Below are 24,790 nucleotides of genomic sequence, written 5' to 3'. Positions count from 1 at the left end.
TAATATATCATATTAACAGTCCTTAAAAAACATTTTATGTTGCATATTGTTGTATGAAATACACGTAAATATATATTTAGATCAGTATGTTATGCAATGTAGGTGACCTGATTAATCAATAATGTAATTGCTCATAACTTATTATATGTATTCAAATTAGAAATCTACCTATTTTCTTCATATACGAGTATGTACATATATTAAAATAAGTAATCTAACCCACCATATTTATTTTTATGTTATAGCTACTCCTGACAAGCATTTTACGTAACACGCGATAACAGGACTAGCCTACATATGTTTGCATGAAAAAAGAAAATAATAATATTAATTCGTAGATATTGTCAAGAGTTGATACACAACATTTTTTTCCTATATGTGAAATATGTTAAGCAGTATTGTTTCATTCTATAAAGTAAATGACACTTCACAAACTGTATTTTGATGTTTGTGAGCAAAGATACTTTAAGATTAAATAACAATGACAAGTACATCTTGCGTCATAAATTTATAATCCATAATTTATTGAGCCTTAATGTTTACTCAAGGATATTAGTGTTATGCTCATTCATCGATAACTTTTCTTCAAAAGCATAATATTTTTTTTTCTTTTAATTTGTCCAAGAACTTTAAATCCTAATATTTAACAAAGTAGTATCAGGTTTTTTCATTAATACCAGTATCTAAATTACATATTAGAATACTACCACCTATTATTTGAAATTTTATACGGTACGTGAACCTTATGTAATTTATGGATAAAAATGATATTTACAGACATTATGTACATTAGGAGGAATAATCATTTTAATGTATATAAAAAATATCAAAAAGAATTATGGGAAAAAAAATATATATATAATAACTCGGTCTAAGATCTACCAAACTTATAAATGTATCTATGTGACTCCAAATGTCAAATACTCTTTTACCCTGTACGGTGATACGTTTCTTATCGGATATATGAGTTTTGGAATCCTCGATTTCAGAAGTTGGTCAATTTTTTTACTCAAAAACTACATGGAGGCAAATAATTAACCAATTAATGATTAAACTTTAAAAAATGCAAATTTCTTACCTTTCAGTATAGCAAACTTATTGTTTCATAGCAAAATTGTTCAAACCACGTATTTTTTGAAAAATCAAAAATCTAATTTTAGGTGCGTTACAAGGATTACATCATTTATTTATTTTAAACGTCAAACAAAACAGTCGTCAGTTACTTTTAATTTAAATAAATTCTTAATCGAAACAAAAACACGTAATCTCAATTCGAATTAAATCAAAAATCTTTTATTGTGATTATTAAAAAAAAAAAAAAAAAAAAACATACAAACTTTTGTTCTGAGATATATATGTACAAGAGATATCCTAATTTCAACAATTCCAAAAATTCTGATCATCCATTAACCTATTTGATTTTATAGAGTTAAATAATATTAAGAAAGGAAATTATTCATTCGACAAAAAAACTAAATAATTTTTGTTCGTGTCTATCTTGTAAAAAGGTAAAATTTCAAAGTTATACTATTAGCCCAAACAAAATAACGAATTTTAACTTTGGGAACAAACTAGGTATATTTCTAATCATAAATTATTTCTTAATGTCCATGATGATTATAGTAGAAATTATTTTCTATTTGTTTTCAATAGTTATGTTTTTTTACAATGAATTGACTTATTCATTTGAAAAAAATGATTCATATTTCAAAGTAAAGATTTCGTACTTTTAGAAATTGCCGGTACTAAATTTCAAGGGTTTACCTCCAAAAGTTTCAAAACTATAAAATGAAGGTTGTGAATAATATAAGCAACTGTAAAAAACTGCACAAGTCCGAACAAGCAAAGCTCTAAAATAAATTGGGGAAATGCGTATATTAGACTGAGGAGATTTCCAGGGCTATGAGGAAACTTTTTACCCCGTAAGATGTCGCTTTTGAGATACCACAGATGACGTTACTTTATCAATTTTGTTTGTGACGTATGAAATGTTTTCTTCCCTTCCCAGAATTCACCTTTTTAGCTAAATTAAAAGTGAGAATTCATTGGGGTTGCTTAATTATACTCATGGCACTCTCAATGCCCGTAGAGGACAAAGATGGTGTAGTGTATCCAACTATAAGGTGGATGGAAATAAATTTAAATTGCTTTGTAGCTAATTTACGACATTTGGCAAGCCTTTTATTCAGTTTGGCTTCGATTAACAAGTAGAGTATTTTTTTTTCCTTTATTTTTGACAAGTTTCGTTCAGATAGCATGAAAAATGAAGTTGAAATAACAAAATCGAACATCATCGACACTTTTTCTCAGGTCCAAATTTGCAAATTTATAAGCTTAAGAATGGCCATATTCTTCTTTATCGCCCGATCTTAATTCTCTTGACTATTATTTGGTGAGCACTGTGGAGAGCAAGTCCACCAGCATCTACCAGAACAGCATTGACTCCCTGAAGTAAGCCATCAGGAATCCAGGAGGTCTCGGCCATGGAGAAGATAGCCATAACTACTTCCTCATTTTAGTGACATATTGAAGCTGCCATTACAACTGAGGGAGAATACTTTGAAAACCTCAAATAGTAGTTATTCAAATCTCAATTTACCCATTTTTAATTCAAAAATCTAATAAATAATAAACCATTTCTTGATTTAAAAAAAAAAGTTCCGACCACCCTGTATATTTCAAAAAATATAGATACAGTGGTCTTCGTTTTGCCAATTAACTTACAGCTTTGAAGAGAAAGGCTTCAAAACTTAATGAAAAGATTATATTTGTGAGCTAAAAATATTTATTTGAAATAAATATCTGTTTCTGTAAAAAAAAATCTTCCAATTTGTGATGATAGAAGGGCTAACTGTGTTGACAATAAATGCCTTGTATATTTTTATTTATAAATTGCACAAATGGAACTCAATGTGGCTTTATATAAATGTATATTACGTGTATTTCCGGCATCGTAGGAAAAAGGAAAAAAAATGAAATGAGTAATTTTGTTAAAAACCCAATTTATATAAACTTTTATTCGTGCAGTAAGGAGTCAAAAGGTCGAGGCTTGACTTCCTTTATCATGGATAAGTCATGACAAAGTAGAAAAACTTCAAGGAAATTTAAAATAATCGTTTATCAATCTTTTATTTACTAACTACATAATATAAAATACATTTTATGCCATGACTTATAATCAGCATATAAACATATTTAGTTATTATACTATTTATAGTATATGTATATGAGCTTCTATCAGCTATAAATACATGAGAACATGTGTAAATGTGTTGTTGTTTTTTCAAAATGTTGGGAAGACATGATCCAAAAATATTCCTTGAGGTAACAAAAGAAATAAATATCATTTTTGAGCCATATTAGTTCATATTTAGAGATTTTGACACTCTTCACTTTAAAAAAAAGTTTTCCCAAAAAACGTAGATAGCATGTTATGATAAGGGGAGTAAAAAAACTATTATATTTCCTATTGATGGCTTTAGTATTGTGTGTCGCACGTTGCATTGGTGACTTTGTTTTTACTTAGTATTCCTTGAGCGTGATTCATAGATGAGAAACTACGCCCAATTAATAAGTTTTTCTTCCATAAAGGCAAAAATGCAATCTAGGCGGCTGAAAATGAGAATAGTGTTTAAGGTTTGGTTACTTTAACAGCCAATCACGTTCAATTATGGTTTCGTCGAATTCCGTTACGATAATATTGATGTCAAAGATGCACTACACTCTAGAAGATCAAATATCGAAAATGGTGATAAATAATTGAAATTGTCGAGTCCGACAGTTTTGTAAGCACTACTTTGATTGCCAAAGAGCTAAGCAATAATATAAAAAAATCATTGAATATAGTGAATGACTTTCATATGGATGGATTTTGACCCCACCTCATATATTAAGGATAAAAAAGGGGCCCTATACGCAGTACACCTAAACATTTTTAATCCTTTTTTTAACGATAAATAATTAATTTGGGAGGAAATTTTAAAAAAACTTTGAAAAGGTTGTTGAATATATAATATAGTTATTTCTTATAAATGTGTCTATTTCGACATTAAAATGACAATTTCATCAGTAAAGATGTGATTTTTTTTATAAATTAGTTATAAAACTTCGAAACTTCATGAGCGATGTACAATTTCTAAAACAGATGAATATTGTTTAAACTCTGTATTTTTTTTTTTTTTTCCAATTTTATCAAAAGAAAACATATTTGTATACCCCCCCCCAAAAAAAAAAGACAGTAATAATAATAAATAAGAATGACTTAATTGGCTGGCTTATTCTTTCCAACAAAAATATGCTTTACTTTTTAGTAAGATGCAACTTTTTTTATGGGTATTCTCAACCTTGAATTGAATGTTGATTGACAGCAAACGTAAAAAATTAATTACCTTCTTCTTTTTATTTTTTTCTCTTTACCATTTTTGCAAAATCTATAGTATCAAATGCGTTAATTTTGTACATATAAATACTTATGTACTGATTATAACAGAATTACACATATATAAGGATTTCGCAATCCAGGCCTTGGGGCCATGAAATGAAGAAAAGCAAGTGGATTTGTGGTTAAAGTAGTCATTAATCGAATCTCTCTTTCAAAAAATAAATGATAATAATATGTATTGAAACTATGAAGCCCCTTCAACCTATTGAAAATAAAAATATTATTAATTAAAACTTTAATTTTCACCAAGGAATCAGTGATGTAGAAAATTAATTAATCTCTTTTTTTTTCTTTTTTGTGTGGTGTGTAACAGACAACCGATCCGGTTGTCATTGTCTCATCTCTGTCTGTGTTAGCTTAAGTATAAATATACATATGTTGTGTACAAGTTGCAATTATGTACAAGTGGTAACTTCTATAACTAAATGAAGGGGTTTTTGCAAGGGGGCAAAAATTTAATTTTTAATTTTTTATCAGCTGTGTATTTAAAATTTTGTACAAAAAAAATAATAGTTAAGTTTTTTTCTAAATAAATTTTATTTTTTGTGGATAGCAGTGAATTTTAGAAATGTTTTTCAAAAAAATTAATTTTTTGTGAATATTTATGGATTTTTGAAATTTTTTGATATTTTCCTACAAAATTCCAAAAACCAAACCATCCCCCCCAAAAAAAAAAAAAAATATATATATATACATATATATCCTGGGAACGCCCCTGAAGTTGTACAAGTTTAACCAAAAAAACGATTTTTGACATTTTATTGAAAATTACTCATGAATAAGTATTCTGTGGCACATTATAAAGTTGAAACACAAATAGTTATATTACTCGTAAAAAGAAAATAAATGCATAAATATAATAGATTAAAATGAAATGATACAACAATTAATAGTTGCCAATTAAAATGATTGATGATGCAATTAATTAAGGTGTTATAGGAGGAACACATAGTAAATTGTGCATTATGCCTATTTTAGTTACAACTTGTTCATAAGGCCTAATTTGTACACACCATAAACACATATCTCTTCAAGGCCCTTGAACTACCTCTTAATGATATTTTTGGACCAAAGTAAACATTATGAGATATGAAAGCCATAGCATTTACAAAATTTAATTTATAACATATTTGCTCCATTGCTTAACTTTGATTTTTTTCATTTTAGCGTGATTATAACTTATCCTAACACCGGTAAAAATATGTACATTTATGTTTCAACAAGTAGGAAATTATTACTCATTAAAAAATAATCATTTGATGTCGGAGTCCAAATTTGTACCCAAAATGATATACGTGTATAAATTTACAAGAAATTTAACTTGTTTTAAATCTAAGCTGTTTAAATGCTGGTTATACCTCTTATTATTTTCACTCATATGCAAGCGTAGATATTCTCTTGAGGGTTGTCTAGAGTTATCTCTCTCCCTCTCTTTCTGTGTTATGATACACCCTTATATTATTGGGGGCGGATTTAGAATCTATACGAAAAGGTTTCCCGAGTCTTTTTGTGATCTTAATTCCAAAATTTCTTAAATACAAATGATTCCTTGATCTGCAGTGTCTATGACATGCATTTTTTTATCCGGTCTAAGATGAGAACTGAAAGAAACAAATTAATCAAGATCTTGGCACTCCTTCGTGCAGGATGAGTTGATCCAATCAGAAACAGGCGGAATGACAGTGTCTTGGAATTAAACATTGACAAGTAAATGGGGAGGGTTCTTACAACCAGCAAGCGTAATGTCCTTGGGCGTTGTGGCATCTAACAGTGTCATGACTCCACTCATCTGATTTCCAACCGGATAACACCTCACTGTGGCTGAATACCTCGACCTCATGAGAACAAAGTTCATTCCATGGGTGAAGACGACATTTCCAGATGGAAATAGGTTACTGCAGCAGGACAGAGCCCCTACAAACACGGCAGTAGTGGTCTAGAATTTTCTGAAGAATAACACGGAATTATAGTTTAAGAAGATGTAACTGTAATACAGTACAGACCTGAACCTGATGGTTTTTACCATTTTGCCTTCTGTATAATTCATCATTCCAATATTTGGGCTCCGTTGATGAGTGGTGGGCACCTTGGACGTAAACTTCTTAAAAAGTGCTGCAATTCTTTCAGGAGGAGGCTAACGTCCGTCATCGAGGCTAAGGGGAGTTATATTGAGTAAATTAGTTATTTTAATGTAAGATATGAATATAATTTTTTTTTAAATGTTGTCTCTGAAATATATATGGTTGAAGTCATTGCATTGTTTCGTAAAGATCAAAAATCCGCCCCCGGTATATCTATGCATAAAAGTTAGCCATATTGGAAAAAAAACAAAGACTTACGAAATATTTCACTTTTTAATATCAAACGGTCCATTCTTATACACTTTGGAAACAAGTGCATATTTATGTTATGATTTCTCAGATTTTTAAAAATTATGTTTTTGAAGAAACTTTATATTTCAATTTGGAGATCGTTTTGAGTTGGATTTTATTAAGCTTTCAACACTTTACAATATCTTATTGATAAAACAATTACTAGTTTGAGGATGCTAAGTAACCGAAATTGATATTTTTTATAGCTAAATTTTTAAAAAACAGGACCCATACATAAATTAAAAAATGACTTAAAATGACATGACATATTTCTCATTGTTATGTTCTTTGCTTTGTTTTTTACCGTAGATTCTTCATAATATTTGTGATTCAATTGCAAATAGTCAAATGTTAACATTTTGTATTTATCTTTTTACTTATATTGCCTAAAATCAGTCAAATTAAGTCGGTAATTTCAATATTTTATTATAAATAGTTTTTTCTTATTATCATTTTCTCAATACTAATTTTAACTGACAGTTAATTTCAAATTTTGTCTTTAATTTTTTTTAAGAATTAAAATTATATTATAAGGGCTTCACATAATTATAGTTAATTATTTATTTGTAAGTAAACCTATTGGTGATGTAGAACAAAATTTACTAAAGTTTATTTATTGTTTTATAAATAGACAATTCAAAAAATTGTCATGTCTTAAAATGAATTGTTGGTTCGTCTAAAAAATGGAAGAAGACAAAAGATATTTAACATTTTGAGTATTTAGAGAAATCCAATTTGAATTTATTAAAAGAGAAAACCTAGCCAAAAAATGCCTTGGTTAATTATTGCAAATGCATTCAAAATGCAAAATGATAAACTATATGGATCATTGAATCCAAAAAGGTCAAAGATCTTTAATCTAATACCATGTGTTAAGGACGCAAAAACTGGGATTTTCTTTATAGGATTAACAATATAGGTAAAAATTAGTGTTATGTTTCGTTTTTGAAATCCTAAACCGTTATACAAAGTTTGGTGTGTGTTAATCACATTGAAAAATTTGATGTAGAACTACTAAAAGATTGATTGTTGATGACTTTATGTTTGTTTCTAAATTGAGATCACTGGATTATATAAGAACGTTATTTGAAGTTTAAAGTAATTCTCATTTCACGTCTTTGAAAACTGCCCCAAAATCAGTTGCTATTACTTATACTATTGTTCCAAACTATTTAGTTATTATGCAATAATCGTCTATAATTGTCAACAAAAGCTTATTTAAATTCCACCAATCAACGTTCCAATCACTGGCAAGCGACAAAAAGAAACAGGAAAATAGACAGCTGACAACAAAATATACTGCATATTTGTATGTTAGTGAGGTAAAGCCGTGGCGGCTACACTTGTATAGCTGGATAGCAGAGAAAATTGGTTCGTAGATTAAGCCTACAAAATTAGTTCCATGATTTGAAAACAATAAAACTAATGTTTTCCGTCTGAGACTGGGATTTTGACCAAAATATTGCTCCAAATCAGTTTAGAAAAAATAACAAAAGACTGAACCGGGAAAAAAGTCAATTTCGGACAGAGTTTCAACACAATTAAACATGTAATTACTTCTATTGGATAAATACATTACTAGACACATGAGCTCCTAGGATCTGCTTTTCGAAAATTATGCACTTTTTGCTTTTTTTAAATAGCTAAAAAAAAGGAAAACCATGCAACCGTGACATTTAATGATATTTGGTTTGCGAAAAATAAATTGTCTTGTGAAATGTTTATGCATCGAAGAAAATAATTATGAATTATAATTTCTTGCCCGAATTTGTGCTTAATCACTTTCAAAAGAGTCGAATTTAATTTTTGATAAAAATAATAAAATGGCCTATCAAAGTTCAGTACACTTTTTTTAAATAATGTTTACTTTCTTGTTTTGAATTTCTTTAAAAGTGGACGCGTGTACTTTAAAACACCTTTTAAGACAATGATTTTAATATTATATTATTTTTTTTATTGAGTTTTATATGTATACATGTAGAGTAAAATGTTGTTTGGTCTGGTTTAGTTTGGTCTTCAGCCCTTACAAATCTCGTTTTTATCAAGCAGTTTGTATTTACTCAGTGAATCCAAATTTTTGCTCAAGCGGTAGTTAAGTTATTTAACTATCAAATTTCATTTATTTCTAAAGAAACAAAATATATATAAGAATAATTTAGATTAGCCTCAACAAACCTCTTGATCCAAATTTATTTTAAATTTACTTACATAGATTAGTAAAATTATTAGCGTTCAAATCTTCTTTGAATTTTATGTTAATCAATGAATTATATTTTACTAAATTAATATTTGTAACCAAGCGAGTGTGGAACTTTTCTATAAGACATAGCCAATAAAAAACCACATTCAGAATGAATAAAAACCCTTGCAAAAAGAATAACGCCGTTTCTGATATAGGAACGCAATGGCTTTGACCACTCAAAGTATTAGCTTTCTAAATTCTAGGAGTGGCCCGGGATGTAATTTGGATTGGTCTTTTCGGGTTGACAAGCTTGAGATGACATTCTCATTCATGCCAAAAAATTTATAATAAATCTTTTTTTTATTTATAGAGAAGACATTTTATTAAATATTTATATAATTATTACACCCCTAAGTAGTTAACATATATGAGGTGAGGATATGAGGTTAAAAATAAACGATTGTTGAGCAAAATAATTTATTATTTGGCTATAATTCATCAGTTTTAATATAATAGAATTTAAATTATATTTATATTTCTGTTCGTGGTGATAAAAACACGGTTTTGAAGAGGCACCTCACCCTCATGCCCCTCTATAGTTACGGAACTGATTAGTATGAATTTTGGAAGAACCCTTTCAATTATTGGTTCGTTGTTAAGACCAAGGTCAAAACAAATTGATTAGAAATGTATGGGGGGGAAACAGAGCAATTTTTTATCTTGGTCAATCGTAAAGTGGTCTAAATCACATGATTTACATCACTATGATTTACCATTCCACTCTTAGTTATAATGCGCCTGTCTGTATCCTTTCAGTTGGATTTAGTTATTTTAACTTATGCCAACTCAAAATACTTTTGGATAGTAAATTGAAAATGATTAATTTAGTTTGTTAATTTCTGCATTTTTCTAACAAAATTTAATGGATGTCGTCAACTTGTACATAAAATAGAAAAATATTTATAATATAAAATCGACCATCTACTTTTAAAGTGCAATAAAAACTATTATACATAATTGTTAAGTCATAATCAGTTAAGTAAAATGAATGAATAATAATTACGTTATAGATAGATATTTGAAAATCTCATATTAAATACTTTTGACAACCGAATTAGGGATAACTTTCATACTTCAGAAATAGAAAAAGTTATATATTTTTGTTTTCTTTGTTTTATTGAAAATAAAAACATAAATGTTTTGTTTTTAATCTTTGCGGGATCCCCCTCTTAAAAACACAAACTCTGTATGACTATAGGGGATTCATTTTTATGAATGAATATAAGAAAATATTTGTGTTTTTTCAAATGAACTTTTTGTATAAATTAGAATTCACCAATATATTTGTTCATTGTATATACATAATTTATACAGAAGGATATGTTTTTCAACAATCATGCTTCAAATTGGATTTTAAAGTTACCTTAAACATTTGTTTTTGAATTAAAATATCAAAAGTATAAAACAATAGTTTTCAATCTTTTTACTGTGTGTACTATCAGCGAAAAACTTTCCATTTTTAATAATATTTTTTAAATTAAAACACAATTTTTTTTTTTTTTACATATTTATTTTACAAAGTTTACTTATTAAATAACAATAAATTAGCTAAACCCATCCAAGCTCTATATCTAGTGAGGACAAATTAGAAATTTGGCTAACAACATGTTATTTGAATTTTACACTATTTATTTATACATCAATGGTTAAGAGGAAATATTTTTAAATTGTTACTCTAATATTCTTGTAAAATCAAATCATATTTTTTTTTATTTTAGACTGAAATTAAATTTCAAAAAATGTCTTAATCAAATTTACTATATAAAAAAAGTGGGTTTTTTTTTTTGTTTTTTTCGTGTGTTGAACAAATTAATTTCCCCTTACTCAAATTATAATGGTCTCTCCAAAAGGTATAGGACTTTTAAAACGATAATAAATATCATTTGTTAATAGTTTTTTTCAATATTGAATCTGGAATTAATCGCATTTGAAAAGGGGAATAATTTACAAAGGCACTATTGTGACCAATCATCCTCTTTGCTCTGGACATGTTCTCTCATTACAACATATCTTGGGTGCCCAAGAGTAGGAATTCATGAAATTCCGGCCCTATACGGAATAAATAGTAAGTTTTGAAAATCGACTAGAATAGGAGATAAGTAATATATTATTAAAAAATGTCCTGCTAAAAAGTTGACACGATTTACATCACTAGTTATAGGTGCAAGTTCATGTTGGACTTAGAGTATAATCGATGCTCAAAAGCGCTCAGTTTTGTAGGAAAAAAAAATAAACTGAAAAATAAAAATGCCCATGTCTTTGCTTGACACGGAGCTGCACTTTTATTTATTTCCTTCCTCCCATAGCTGGTTGCATGCAGCTTATGTCAGCTAAGCTGCTCTTGTACCCAAAACTTCTACTCGTTCAAGCTTACACCCCTGATGATCTCTCTTTCAATCTATTAACCACGTCTTGAGATCATATGGTTTGAATGATTATGTAGGGATAAATCGTATTCCTTTTCATACATTTGTACAAAGTTTTATGCGTTATAACTCATAATAAATTCTATTATAAGTTATATGTATCGAAAATAATTGGTTTTTTTTACGTTAGAGGGGGTCATTTTCTATCATGTATTGCATGAAGTGTATACCTACATTATACATGCATAGAACATATACCTATATAATATTTATCCCTCTCTTTCCTTCTTTAGTGAAGAGAGTAATGAACGTCCTTCAGGGATCTCGCTGAGGGTGGAACAGAATGAATAATATTTTTTTTTCTTCGACCAAATAGCAATAAATGTAATTCATGTCCAAAATAAGAAAATTAAACTAATTTTTCTTTCAAAGGAATATATGTAAGTAAACATATACATGCTACATATTTTGCCTCCTCAGTGGGAAATAAGAACTCCTGATGTTCGAACATTGTTTATTTTGTTTACTGAGGCTAAAAGGAAATATAATGTACAAGTATATTTATGATTTATCATATTATAATGCGTAAAAAATCTTATATACTAATGTATGTTTAGTACAGATAAATACTTAAAAGAAAGTTAATTGAATAACGGTTCAAAGTTATTGAAATATAGATCTGTCGAATCATTTTAGTCTGTCATCATAAAAATGTAAAAGGGTCGTTGGTATACAAAGTGACTTATAAATATGAAAAAAAATATATCTCTAGAAGAGTTGATTATATTGCCTACTTAAAAAAATATTTACATACAGGACCGGCGCTAATAAACATATACAGAGTCGGGCCAAAAAAATGCAGTTGTATTTAATTACGATTTTATCCGCGTTATTTTTACGGCCATGTTTCATTGTGCAACCAAACGACACCTAAACGAAAATAAACAAGTTTTGTTTTTATCTCATGTCTCTAAGTGTAAAAATGTCGGAGAACAACAAAAAAGACAAGGCGTGTTCAGTCTCCTCTGCACCGATATCAGTTCCGAAAAGGCTCCAAATGGCATCCCCATCGGAACTACATACAACATCAAGATATCCATTATTGCCCCACACAGCCAAAAAGAAGCAAAACTTATTCAGCAACAATATGGCTGACTTCTGGACTCCCTCCATGTGTCCCACTGGACTTTGCATTTTGGGCCGTCTTGAAGAAGAATGTCTGCCACACCTCTCATCCAAATTTGAGTTCGCTCCAAGCTGCCATCATGACGGTTTGGTACGCAATCGATACACCGTCATCGTCAATAGCTGTTAATTTGTTCGCCGGCATATCGAGTCTGTTATTGCTTGTGAAGGAGGACATATTTAATCAAAAATATAGCTAAATATATTATTTAAACATATTTTAAATTGTTTATGAGTTTTCTTTACTTGATTTAATTACAATTACGTTTTTCGTAATTTAGGCATACTACTGCAGAGTTTGGGTTCTCAGTCTGTATATATATTTTTTTAGAGTATAATAATTATGATACGAAAGAAGGAATTGAATTTAAACAATCCTGTAATGAATGTCTAAAGGAATTAAAGTAATTTTGGGGTAAATCTATTAATTATATATCATCAGAATAATCATTCACAAAAAAATTTTATTTTTTTAATTTCTTAAGATATTAGTTACACAATTTCACTTAATTCCATTTCTTTTTAAAATTTCATAACTATTCGACTAATAAATATAAAGAAAAAGTTCATCTTACTTGGAAAAAAGAAGGTAGTGGGGGGGAAAAAGTGATTCTACCATATATAGAGCCTACTTGTAATAGGAAACAAATATATGTGGTATTTATATTGCTATTTTTATTGCATCTCTCATCCTTTTCTACAAAAAGAGAAAGAAAAAAGGCCCAAAAGTCAAACAATAAGAGCCAAGAACAGGGAGATCAACATTTAACAAAAATATATAGGAATCATTGATGTTGTTTGAATATCCCTATGAACATATTACATGCCATTATTCCATTAATGTAAAAATAAACACAAGTATTTTTTGTCAGCAGTCGATTTATCTCCTTCCTTTTATAAGTGTTCTAAATGTTCATTGGTAAAACTGGAATCATGCAATTCTACATAATTTGTGAATGATTTCCACTTTTTGGAAAAACTGGCAAAATAGTTGTGTCGGTCCTTAATATGGGCCTTAAAATCTGTTTTTCACTCTCCTTTTAAAAAAACGCAAATTTTAAAGCTCCCTCTACTTCCTATCATTTTCAATAATATTAAATGAAAGTCCCTGACTCAGGTTACCAATTGATTAAGTATTCAATAACTTTAAATATTATTCATGTACAACAATAGTGTATCATGATTCATAATTCAAGCGTAATTGAAGTATTTATTATTCTTATAAACACTGGATCTAGGCGAAGGGTGAGGTGGATTGTTGATGAAGTCACTAGATGATATCTATGATGACGTCACTTAGCCAATATTGCTCAATCCGACAACTTTTACGTGTGATTCTGACACGTCCTTAATATTTAAAAAGGGAGCGGATGGGAAGTCAAAACTTTGGGCACACTCCATAACCATTAAATACCAATTAATTTTGGGTCTTTTTTCTGTCATCTTTAAGGAGGAAAGGTTGAGAGTTACGGGAAAGATACCATCGTCATTATGCATTGTAGATATATATATATATATATTAACAATTGACCAATTTTGATAATAGTACAATTTTAATGCCCCACTTTTTCACGTGAATATATGTGGTTTATGTTGCGCATAACTTGCGATTTTTCTCCAACTTGTAACTTATATTGCAGATTTTACAAGTTACATTTTCTATTAGTGATTTTAATTACCAATAATACATTAATGTTACTATTGCAAATTGATTTATTCAAATCATACATATATCATGTATTTACGACTAAAATATAATTTTGTGGGCATTTGAACAGTATAATGAGCCAGAGAAAGCATATTAATTAGTCTGATTTCCATCAGAAAAGTCAAAAAATACACCATGTCAATCATCCATGAAAAATTACATTTTGAATGATTTTCATCGAAATTACAGTAATACTTTGACATACGAGAGCTCGTAAGTCCAATAAGATCCAATAATAAATCATTAAACTGAAAGCAAATTTTGAGTCAGAATCCATCACGTACCTTAAAAAACTCATATGTTTGACTCTCAAAGTACGATTATGTTGTAAATACTCCATTTATCATCTACATACATCATATACAAAAAATAAAAGAACTATTTTTTTTTTTGTCTTCAATCAGGGGTGTCGACAGGGAGTGGGCAGGACTGGATGTAGCAATCCACTCACCCCAAATTAAGGATTTCTTTCTTTTTACTATGAATTTTTTTTGTCATTCGGGCAAATTATGTAGCAAAGCCAAAAATTTATTTTTTTATTAATTTTGAATTTATGGCCAAAATTTTATTTTATTTTCCAAAGGAATTAAATATCTGTAAATAACTAAAGATTTTTTTTCTTACAAAAAATTTAACATTTGAAATTTAATTTAAAACATTTAAAATTTGAATTGCTGTGGATTTTTGAAATTTTTTTCCACAATTTTTTTGTTGTGTATAGCTATTCATGTTTTAATTTTTTAGGCAAAAATAAAAATTTTGTCATTAAGTATGATTTTTTGAATTTTTTTTCCAAAAAAATGCAATAATATATATAATCCTTCGGACGCCCCTGTCAATATACCTAAATAAAAATTTAGGTAGATATTAAAATCCCAAGATAATGTGTTTGGAAGTAAGAACTTTATGCTTCCTTTATACATATTATGTGGACGATATACAAGAGCCCAAATCCCCTTCAAGGATGCAAGTATAAACATACTTATATGATATCTGTATGGGCTTAATGATTTTAACGCAAAGGCTTGCACGTCTTATTATTCTATCATCATCATTATTCTTACTATTACTACTACTCCTAGGTATCCCAAGGTGGGCTCCTGCTCCAAGGTGCATTGGTGAAAGTTTCCCTCTTTCTCCCTTTTCTTTTTTAAATATGATATTTTCTTTTCATCTTACGTAGATAAGTACTAGGTAGGTCTAGATATATGTGTGTGTGTAAGATTACTTCAATACATATATAGTTACGTTTCTTATGTTATGGTTAAACAGTTAGACACATTAGACTGCCCCACTTTTAGAATAATACTTTTGTACTCCGCAAAAAGAGCTTTTCTTCTGAGGACAATCAAAAAACTGACTATGGTAAAGTTTGAGGCATTATTTTTTGGGTAGCTTATTTTTACTTTAAGAGATAAAATTAGGTTTATAAATCGAAATTTGAAGATTTTAAGCCTTTTACACCGTACCAAAAGAGTCAAAAATAGTACTATTTGTATTATCTAGTATTCAAATTCAAAAAGTATAAGATGTCCTCAAAGGTTTCTGGTGTCCAAACTGTATCAAACATAACATCACATAATTTAACCATGAAGTGATAGATGCTGAAAAAAAAGAGGGGCATTATCTTTGATAACATAGGGAAATCGAAAATCCTTCAGCACGTCTTAAAGCCAGTGTTGGATCAGTCCTAGGACTGAGTACCTAATGGGTGTTTGTTTTTTTAAGAGTTCGATCTTTTTTAGAATAATTAAGAATATAAAAATGAAAAAATAATGAATGATGGCTCGAACGTATCATACTTGAGAATAATACGTTCTAGCCATATAAATCATACTTTAAACTTCAGGTGTCTTGTCTTTTTGAAAGAAGTTATGTAGAACAGCTGAAAAGACGTAGTTTGTAATTAATAATAGTAATTAGAATGAGGTTAAACAACAAGAAATAGTAAGACAAACACAGCATATTTATTAAGTAACTCTCTCTCTTTCCGATGACATCATTGGGCGCATTGGTTCGGGAAAATACAATATGTATATAAAAAGTGAAAAATGTTGTAATTTATTTTCTCCATTGATTCCTTATTTATGAACGCTATATTTAGGTTTTTCAACTATTATCCATCGTTATATTCCTGTATATGGGATCCCACTGACACCATCCAGTATGCTAGTAAATTTTCCGTGAGAAATGAAAATCGTAATAGCTGCCTAACCTTGTTATAATAACATTGGTAACTACGTCTTTTCATCTGTTGTATTTAACGTAAAAGACCAATAAGGACCATTCCTAAGACTGACTGCCCCTTTTTATTAGGACCGGACTTATAGGACTGCTGTCTTTTTTTTATATATACCGATCCGACACTACTTAGATCCTTTAAATTCTTAAAAGCAAGGTGCACAATTTCTTTTACTTATAAATCAAATACTAAAAAATATATTAATTACAATTGTTTACTTTAAGCATCATCATATTTTAGATGGTACAAGAGGCCAAAAAATGGAAATTTAGATCCAAAATCCTATTTAATTTTTTTTCAAATTAAAATGGACTGTACCACACAAAAATGGCCTGAGAGGCATCACACATTACTAAAGTCAGTTTTGTTATTGTTTCCTGGAAAAAAAGTGTATGTGAAGTGGGGAAAAAACCTTAACCTAAAAAAAAGGATAGTCCAATACTCATATTGGTGTAGCATGTCAAGAAAAAATGAGGAATTTGGTTTGATTTTTAAATGAACAAAAATGAAAATTGCAAAGAACGTAAATTAAATTAAAAACACTTTGGTATAGCTACTTATACTTTTACTGAAGGAGATACATAACATATACATTATATGTAGATATAATGAAGGAAACAAAGAGAGGCGTTTGAAAACAGAGGAATGCCTAATTATATATTATTAGAAATCTCTTTGGGAATGCCAAGAAGTGAAAAATAATTTTCTTATTCATGACAGAGCACCTTTTACTTCTTTTTATATTATAATGTATTTATGTACATTTTATTTATTTTTAAATTAAATCTTAATATTTGAGGGATTATTTATATCTACTACGGTTACTGCCAAGTTTTTTTAGAATTTATATCTACCCTTTTAAAGATGGATGGCTGACGTCATATAAAGTTAGGAAGGTTCAAATTAATTTATATCCTTTATGTTCTTCTCTGTTTATAAGTATGCACTATAGAGCAGTTATTTTTAACTTTTTTAACTTCAATACCCAATTTCAGAGTCTAATAAAGGCATTCTGAATTCCCAGATTTTTTCTAATAAGTCAGACATGAGCATTGCTTAGTTAGTAAATAAGGCGACAGAGAGTGGCACCGGATTGCGGCAAAATAATACAACTCCTTCATTTATATCATTATCACATAGAAGAGACACCAGCGCCCTCAAGCAATCTATACTTATATTAGCCCAGACGTCAGAAAGTCACACCACCTTCCAAATGATATTTATTTTTTTAAATAAAGTGAATTAATTATAAGATGTTTTGTTAAATATAGCCTCTTCTTCTGATTTCTGTCATTCCAATATTTCCTATATTTATTTGACAGCCACGGAGTAATCTGAACTTTTTGACATAAATTACTACTTCATTTTCTCAGCTTCTTTAACTCTATAATATCACATAGATGGCTCATGTCAGATTCATGAAATTTCGTCAAACGTTAGTTGAAAAATTTAAGCATGTGAGAAAATTTATAACAATAAAATATTTTAGAAGTTTATACCTAAATGTATACCTATTACTTATAAATCATCTTCTCTCCTACTCATAACGAAATGGGCGCTCCCTACAACTTCTTTAACATGTATGGTTTTTTTAAAACAAATATTTAAAAAAAAATTATTCCAATTTAAATAGATTGCGTTTCATACGCGACCTCTATTCCCCCAAGAATGTTGTAAATTCCCTACGAATTTCCCTCGCCGGTTAAGAACCACTGCTATTAAAGATGTATTTATAGGTACTAAAATATTGTCCCTACAGATATAAAAAATTTGCCACCTCTTGAAAATCAGTGCGTTAGTCACTTTGCTTCTTTAGCCCCTATCAGCGTTCTAACAAGGCGTTACTTTACTGACATAAAAATATAATTTGTATTTTGTTATCAGCTGTCATTATTTCTGCTTCTTTTATCCTAAGCAAAGTTTTGAACGTTGATTAGTCAAATTAGAATTATCCCTTGTTAACTGTGGAGCAATTCCCAACAGTTATTGAATAATAATTTGATAGTTGGGAAGAATTGGACAATTACCAATAGATTTTTAGCCTTAGCTACTCTGTTTCCTTTCGGATGAAAGGTTGTGAGATACAATAAAACTAATGATGTGCTGAATAATGTAAGATTGAATTTGAATAAACTATCCCTAAGTTGTGAACAACTTTCAACAATTATAGTTGGGAAGATTAATTGAATTACTACAATCTGATTTCGTATCTTTTGTCTGTTTCTTTTCTATGTAAAGGTTGCAAAATGCACTAAATATTTTGACGTGCAATATTCATTATTTATAAGCATCAAAAATCTGATCTTGAATTTTTAAAAAGTAATTTTTTTAATTTAGAATATTTAATGCAAGGGAACATGACTGCCACTGGTTAAAACATTTATGAATTTATGCTATTTTCATATTACATAATTAAAAACCTTTCTTTTTTTCGTAGGCACAATGATGCGGATTTGGCCTCGTCGTACGGTCAATGATGCTGACAGCGTTCTTTTAAATGGATCTTTTGATCAACAGTCCTCCCGAAGTAGTCGCTATGTAAAGGGTGGATCCTTGGATAACCGTTATAACTCTCTTAGCAATTCAAATAACAATTTAAATACAATCAGTAACGAATGGAAAGCGCCTTCCATATTTGGACAACCCAGTAAGTTGACACAAAGCTATAAAACAAAGTGGCAAAACAAAGAATTAACTTTAATTTAATAAAAAAGGTGAAATCATAGAGGTTGTGAGTTTATAATTGAGTAATATTCATGAAGCCCTCTACCAGACAATAAATATTATCGCACCCAAAAAATATAGATCACCGGGTCTTCGTTTTGCCACTTAGTATAATTATAGTTTTGAAGTGACCCAACCTATAACTTACTCAAACATTCCCAATACTCATCAATATGTATTCATATATTTTCTAGAGCAGAGACAGAGTCGCACTCGAGCACCTCGTTCCTCCTCAACGTCATCATCTAAAAATTCTTTGATTTCATCAGAGGATCATAGTCATCATCACCATCACGGCAGTGAATCAAAACGTATAAGCCGAGTCGAGTCACTACGAAATTACTTCCTAAAGGGATCTTCTTCCTCCTCCTCGAACAACTCCAACAACGCCCATCAACATCAACTCGTTCATCATGCAGTCCCACACCAGTCACTTATTCCAACATCTGTGATTGCAACAGATGAAATATGTAAGATATATTATGTATCTCTAATCAGTCATTACTTTTTTTTTCTTATAAGGTTATGGATATCCAGAATTCTATGCCACAACAACTCAAAAATATGGCCGTTGTTCATGCCGACATGTTCCTCCTCCAACTACTTGGCATCCTCATTATACCATGCATTATCCTAGAAGATCTCGTTCAACAGAACGTGTTCCAGATCGTGAACATGAGGTGTACAGGTATTTAATATATATACATATATAATATTTTTTTATTCAAGGTTATAGTATTAATCAATATACTGAGTACAAGTTGTAACTTTTATAAGCAAATTTGTACCAATTGAAACCGAATAACTTTAAGTGGAGGATTTACAGTTCTTGGTATGAGGATAATGCAATAATTGAATAATCTATGGATGGTCGATATATTAATTGTGTAATTTTCAAGTATTTTAATAAAAATTACCCACATATAAATATTCTGTGGTAAATTATAAAGTTCAAATGCCCATTTTTATATTACTCATAAATACAAAATAATTTTACATTATAACCTTTTAGTGGATCAAAATAAAATGATAGTATCAATTAATAGTTGCTAGTTAGAATAGTTAAATAATGCATTTTAAGAGGAAGAAATTGTATCTTGAATAATTTGCTTTTACAAATTGCAACTTGTATAGGCATCACAACTTGTGCATAACATATATTGATAATGTCCATTCTTTTAGTCACAGAAATCGAAGACGAAATTCCTCCCTTGAAAATTTAAACAAGCTTTTATCCACTGATGGGATATCTGATAAACCCAAAGAGAACCGTATTGTCAAATTCAAAGAACCAGATTCCCGCTACTGTTTAAGTATACTGAAAAACATTGGGTCTCACAAATCCAGCAGTGGAGGTTCTAATAAGACAGGAACTACAAAATCCATTTTAAAGGATAAAAAGCGGAAAAAAGTCTTGGGGGATGATCAAGAGCCATTATCAACCTACAATAGCAATATCATTAGTCATCATACAGTCCCTGCTCCCAATCCAGTCAAAGAACCCTCTACAGATATTGAATATCATATTGACGATGATGAAGATGATAAAGGCAGCAACGGAAGCAATAGCACTGGTGGTACTCCAGAGGATTCTCCCATGGGAAGTAGAGCTTGTTTTAATAATCCTGAAGATTCCCCCGATAGAATATCCAATACTTCAACTGAGTCCCACCATGAATCCGGATATGAATCAGATCAACAAAGGATTCGTGACGATCAAATACCTGATACTTCAAACATAACGAGTGTTGAAGTCAATTGGGAGGATGATTCCAATAACACAAATGTGTCTCTTCCTTCTTCCGATCAAATAAATAAACAGTTCATTTTATTTCGACTGCAGAGGCGTGAAGAGAGTGACTATGATGAGGAAGAAGAATTCCTAGGGATATCTATATCCGCTTTTAGTGAAGAATCCCGTCATGGCTTCATCATTTCCTCCATTGACGATGATGGTATTGCAGGGAAGGATGGTCGCCTACGAATCGGTGATGAAATTATTAATATCAATGATCATAGTCTGAGAGGTATTGATATTGAAGATGCAGAAAAGTTACTAAGAGCTGGTAATTTAAGCGAAATTGATATCACAGTTGCTCGCTATGAAAGGGTTATGTCTCATGGATCCTCATTATTAGAATCCTCATCAACATACAGTGTGGATGAGGGGAAAAGAAGACCCGTAAGGCGAAAGTTGCCAATATTAGCTGATAGACCTCGCTCAGCTCCATTGTTTAATGAAGAGGCCTCCAAAACAGTCATTAAAGTTCCAGATTCAGTCCTACCCCCAACAAGTAAATTAAAGCGAGGAGGTCGAGTTGGAAATCAACCTCTTAAAAAAGAAATCACTTTTGAAAAAGGAGATGGGAAAAGAGGACTTGGCTTCTCGGTCGTAGGAGGAAAAGACTCGCCAAGAGGTTCTATGGGTATTTTTGTTAAATCAATTTTTGAAAATGGGCAAGCAGCTCATGAAGGATCCTTGAGAGAAGGTAAAAGATATAGTCATTTGTATTGATTTCATTTAATATGCATATATTTCCTTTTAGGAGATGAAATCTTAAGCATTAATGATAAGAGTTTAAGCGGGTTATCGCATCAAGAAGTCATTTCTGAGTTTCGATCTGTTAAAAATGGTAAAATTGTCATGTCAATCCTTAGACGAAATTTCAATGATAAAAGAAGAAATTGCAGGAAAAATATTTGATTCATTTTAACCGTGTCTTATTCAAGTCATTACTTAATATTATATACTACATACATATTATACATCTTAATATGTTTTATCTGTATTCAAGAGTATACATACATTCTTTTAATATATTATACGAGTATGATAAAAATATAACTGAATTTAAAATATGAATTATATGTACAAGTAACAATGATATTTATCTCATTTGCAAGGAATGGTTTGGCTTTTCGATTATTATATTTTAGTATTGCGTCAACAAGAGTCGATAAATTACGAGTTGAAAAGGAAAAGAAGAACAATTGAAGTACCCCACACATGGGCAGAAAATTTCAAGCTTCACATATAGATGACGCTATTTATTATTATTATTATTTACCTCATTTTCAGTTAGTAGCAAACTTAAAAATACAGCTGTCAAAACTTCATAACAACCTGTTCTTTAGTTTGTGAGTTATTGTACAAAGTGTGACGAAAATTATTTAATGACAATAACAATATCAAAATAAATGTATTTGATGTTGGTATAATTGGCCCAAACTGGTTTTTTATGGCAAAACTGATATTCACTACCCAAATAATCTCGGGAGTGCGTGAATCAGTTACCAACAATTGTTTCTATCGTTGTTAGGTAATATCATCAAATGCTTTTACATCAATCAACATTACCTTCGAAGTAAATTTTACACAAGTAAATTTGACCGAATGACCGATATTTATATTTATTAAATTTTGCTAGTGAATTTTGCTAGAAAAATGAATATCTTACTAAACATGTGCACTTAGATCAAATAATGAGAATTGCCACAACCGGTCCTCATATAAACTTTAAAAAGATAGCTCCAAATTCACGAGCAAATTAAAATATTTAGGGTTATAATATGTATAATCAAAAATATTCAAAAGACAAAAGATGTTTATATTATTTAATGGTCAATTAAAATTAAAGCCAATGTTTCATTACTGTAGCCTGCAAGATGATTTCTTCAATTCATTTTGGCAAACACCAGGAATCTTGTTGAGAACCACTGGATTAAAAAATACAACGCCACGAAATTCCTATCAATTAATGAAGTTAAGTGATTAAAGTCATTTTGACTCAATAAAATATAAAGTCGATTCGAGGTTCAATGAATTTGATAATCGACTCATTTTTTGAATTGAGTAGAAAAGTAATCTATTCAAGTTGAACTGGACACAACACTAATCTATTTGCATATAGTGTTGTCTTTGTTTTTATTTAACACTAACCGTCCAGTTCAGTCCTGTATAATAGTACTAAAACATATAAAGTTCCGTTCTTGATGACGCCATTCAACTTTTTTTTTCTTTAATGATTATTCATTCTTAAATTGAATTTGATTTGTGTGTATACTCTGAACTTCGGTCCCTTGAATACTCTGACTTCCATGTTTTCTCAAATTATATAATTTTATGCCTGCATAACATTTTGAAATAGACTTAATTAGTGTAAATATAAGATTTGATTCAGGAGATGAATCGAAGACATGATCATTAATAGATTGAAAGGCCTAACTATTTTTCTTAAACCCGATATTTTGGGAAAGTTGCCCCTCTGGAGGTATAATTATAGACGACACAAGTCGCATATGTTTAACGTGGAACTATATATATGCCTTATTTAAATAATATACGCGTGTAGTAATGATGTGATATAATGAACAATGAGATGCAAATTAAGCCATTAATTTTATAAAATTGTTGGAGCTTATACCGGAAAATACTGCGACAGCAGACAAGACAAAAAACATAGTTCACCAAAACAATCGAAAATTGGTCAACTATATTTTTTGTCTTGTCTGCTGTCGCAGTGTCAAAGATTTTCCCTTGCTATTGCTAAGTGTCACTTTATGTAATTTTTCTCTATGGGTAGGAACTCGGAACTATAGAGCTAAAATACATACTCATTACTCATAGAGTGATGATGTGAAGAAGTAGTTGAAGTTGTCAAAAAAGAAGAAATAGTTGACCAAACATTCGAAAATAGTTTTGTATGTTAAAACATGGATTTTTTAACATTTTATTGTAATAATTATAAGTTATTACCATAATTATATTAATTTAAAGATCTCAAAAGGTTAATAATGTATTTTTAAGATTATTTTATGAAGTATATTCAACCTAGGACTATATATATGTATATCTTATTTAAATAAGTAATGATGTACGGGTAGATGTGATCTAATGACTAAAGAGATTCAAATTATGCCTTGAAAAAAAAAATTGGATCATATAGCGGGAAATTCTATGTATTAATATATTTTTGTCAAATATCAATTTTCTCTTGTCTGCTATCGCTGTGTTAAAGAATTTCCCTTAGTATTGCTCAGTATCATCATTTTATGGATTTGATCTCTATGGTAGGAGCCCTTGAACCACATTTTTTATTTCTTATCATTAAAATTTAGCAACAATTAATCTCGAAACATTTTAATATATTTATGACACAAAACCTCTCAAATATTGTATCAAAAAGTCAAATATCATAACCAATTTTTGATTTAATTTGGAATGAATAATAATTCCTTATACAATTGAGAAGAATTTATTGATGAATTTATTATTACAAACAAAAATAGACGACTCTCTTAAACAGTTCGATCATTCACGTAAAGGGCATCTATAATACCTTGATGGCTACCTACCGAAGTATTGAGTCCCAACCCCAAGCCAATGTACACAGGTCTGGTCATAAATACGAGGGTATTGAATATAAAGAATATGATCTAGATGGATATACTGACGGAACAAGAACAAATGGTCACACATGTGCTGAATGGGCCTTACCACAACCTGACGT

General features: G+C 29.9%; 1 protein-coding gene across 1 annotated transcript in view; it reads left to right on the top strand.

Annotated features, from left to right (window-relative positions):
- LOC121115838 (uncharacterized) overlaps positions 1 to 22,165 on the top strand; it is a 29,855-nt gene extending 7,690 nt beyond the window's left edge. Inside the window, exons 2-6 of the mRNA XM_040710000.2 lie at positions 18,994 to 19,203; positions 19,475 to 19,750; positions 19,803 to 19,968; positions 20,463 to 21,769; positions 21,827 to 22,165. Coding sequence (XP_040565934.1) covers positions 18,999 to 19,203; positions 19,475 to 19,750; positions 19,803 to 19,968; positions 20,463 to 21,769; positions 21,827 to 21,984 — 2,112 coding nt within the window. The 5' untranslated portion in view covers positions 18,994 to 18,998 and the 3' untranslated portion in view covers positions 21,985 to 22,165. The remainder of the gene's footprint in view (positions 1 to 18,993; positions 19,204 to 19,474; positions 19,751 to 19,802; positions 19,969 to 20,462; positions 21,770 to 21,826) is intronic.
- The last annotated feature ends 2,625 nt before the right edge of the window (positions 22,166 to 24,790 follow it).

The sequence above is a fragment of the Lepeophtheirus salmonis genome, chromosome 4 (assembly GCF_016086655.4).
Source record: "Lepeophtheirus salmonis chromosome 4, UVic_Lsal_1.4, whole genome shotgun sequence".
Classification (NCBI taxonomy): domain Eukaryota; kingdom Metazoa; phylum Arthropoda; class Copepoda; order Siphonostomatoida; family Caligidae; genus Lepeophtheirus; species Lepeophtheirus salmonis.
This window is presented reverse-complemented; position numbering and strand designations above follow the sequence as displayed.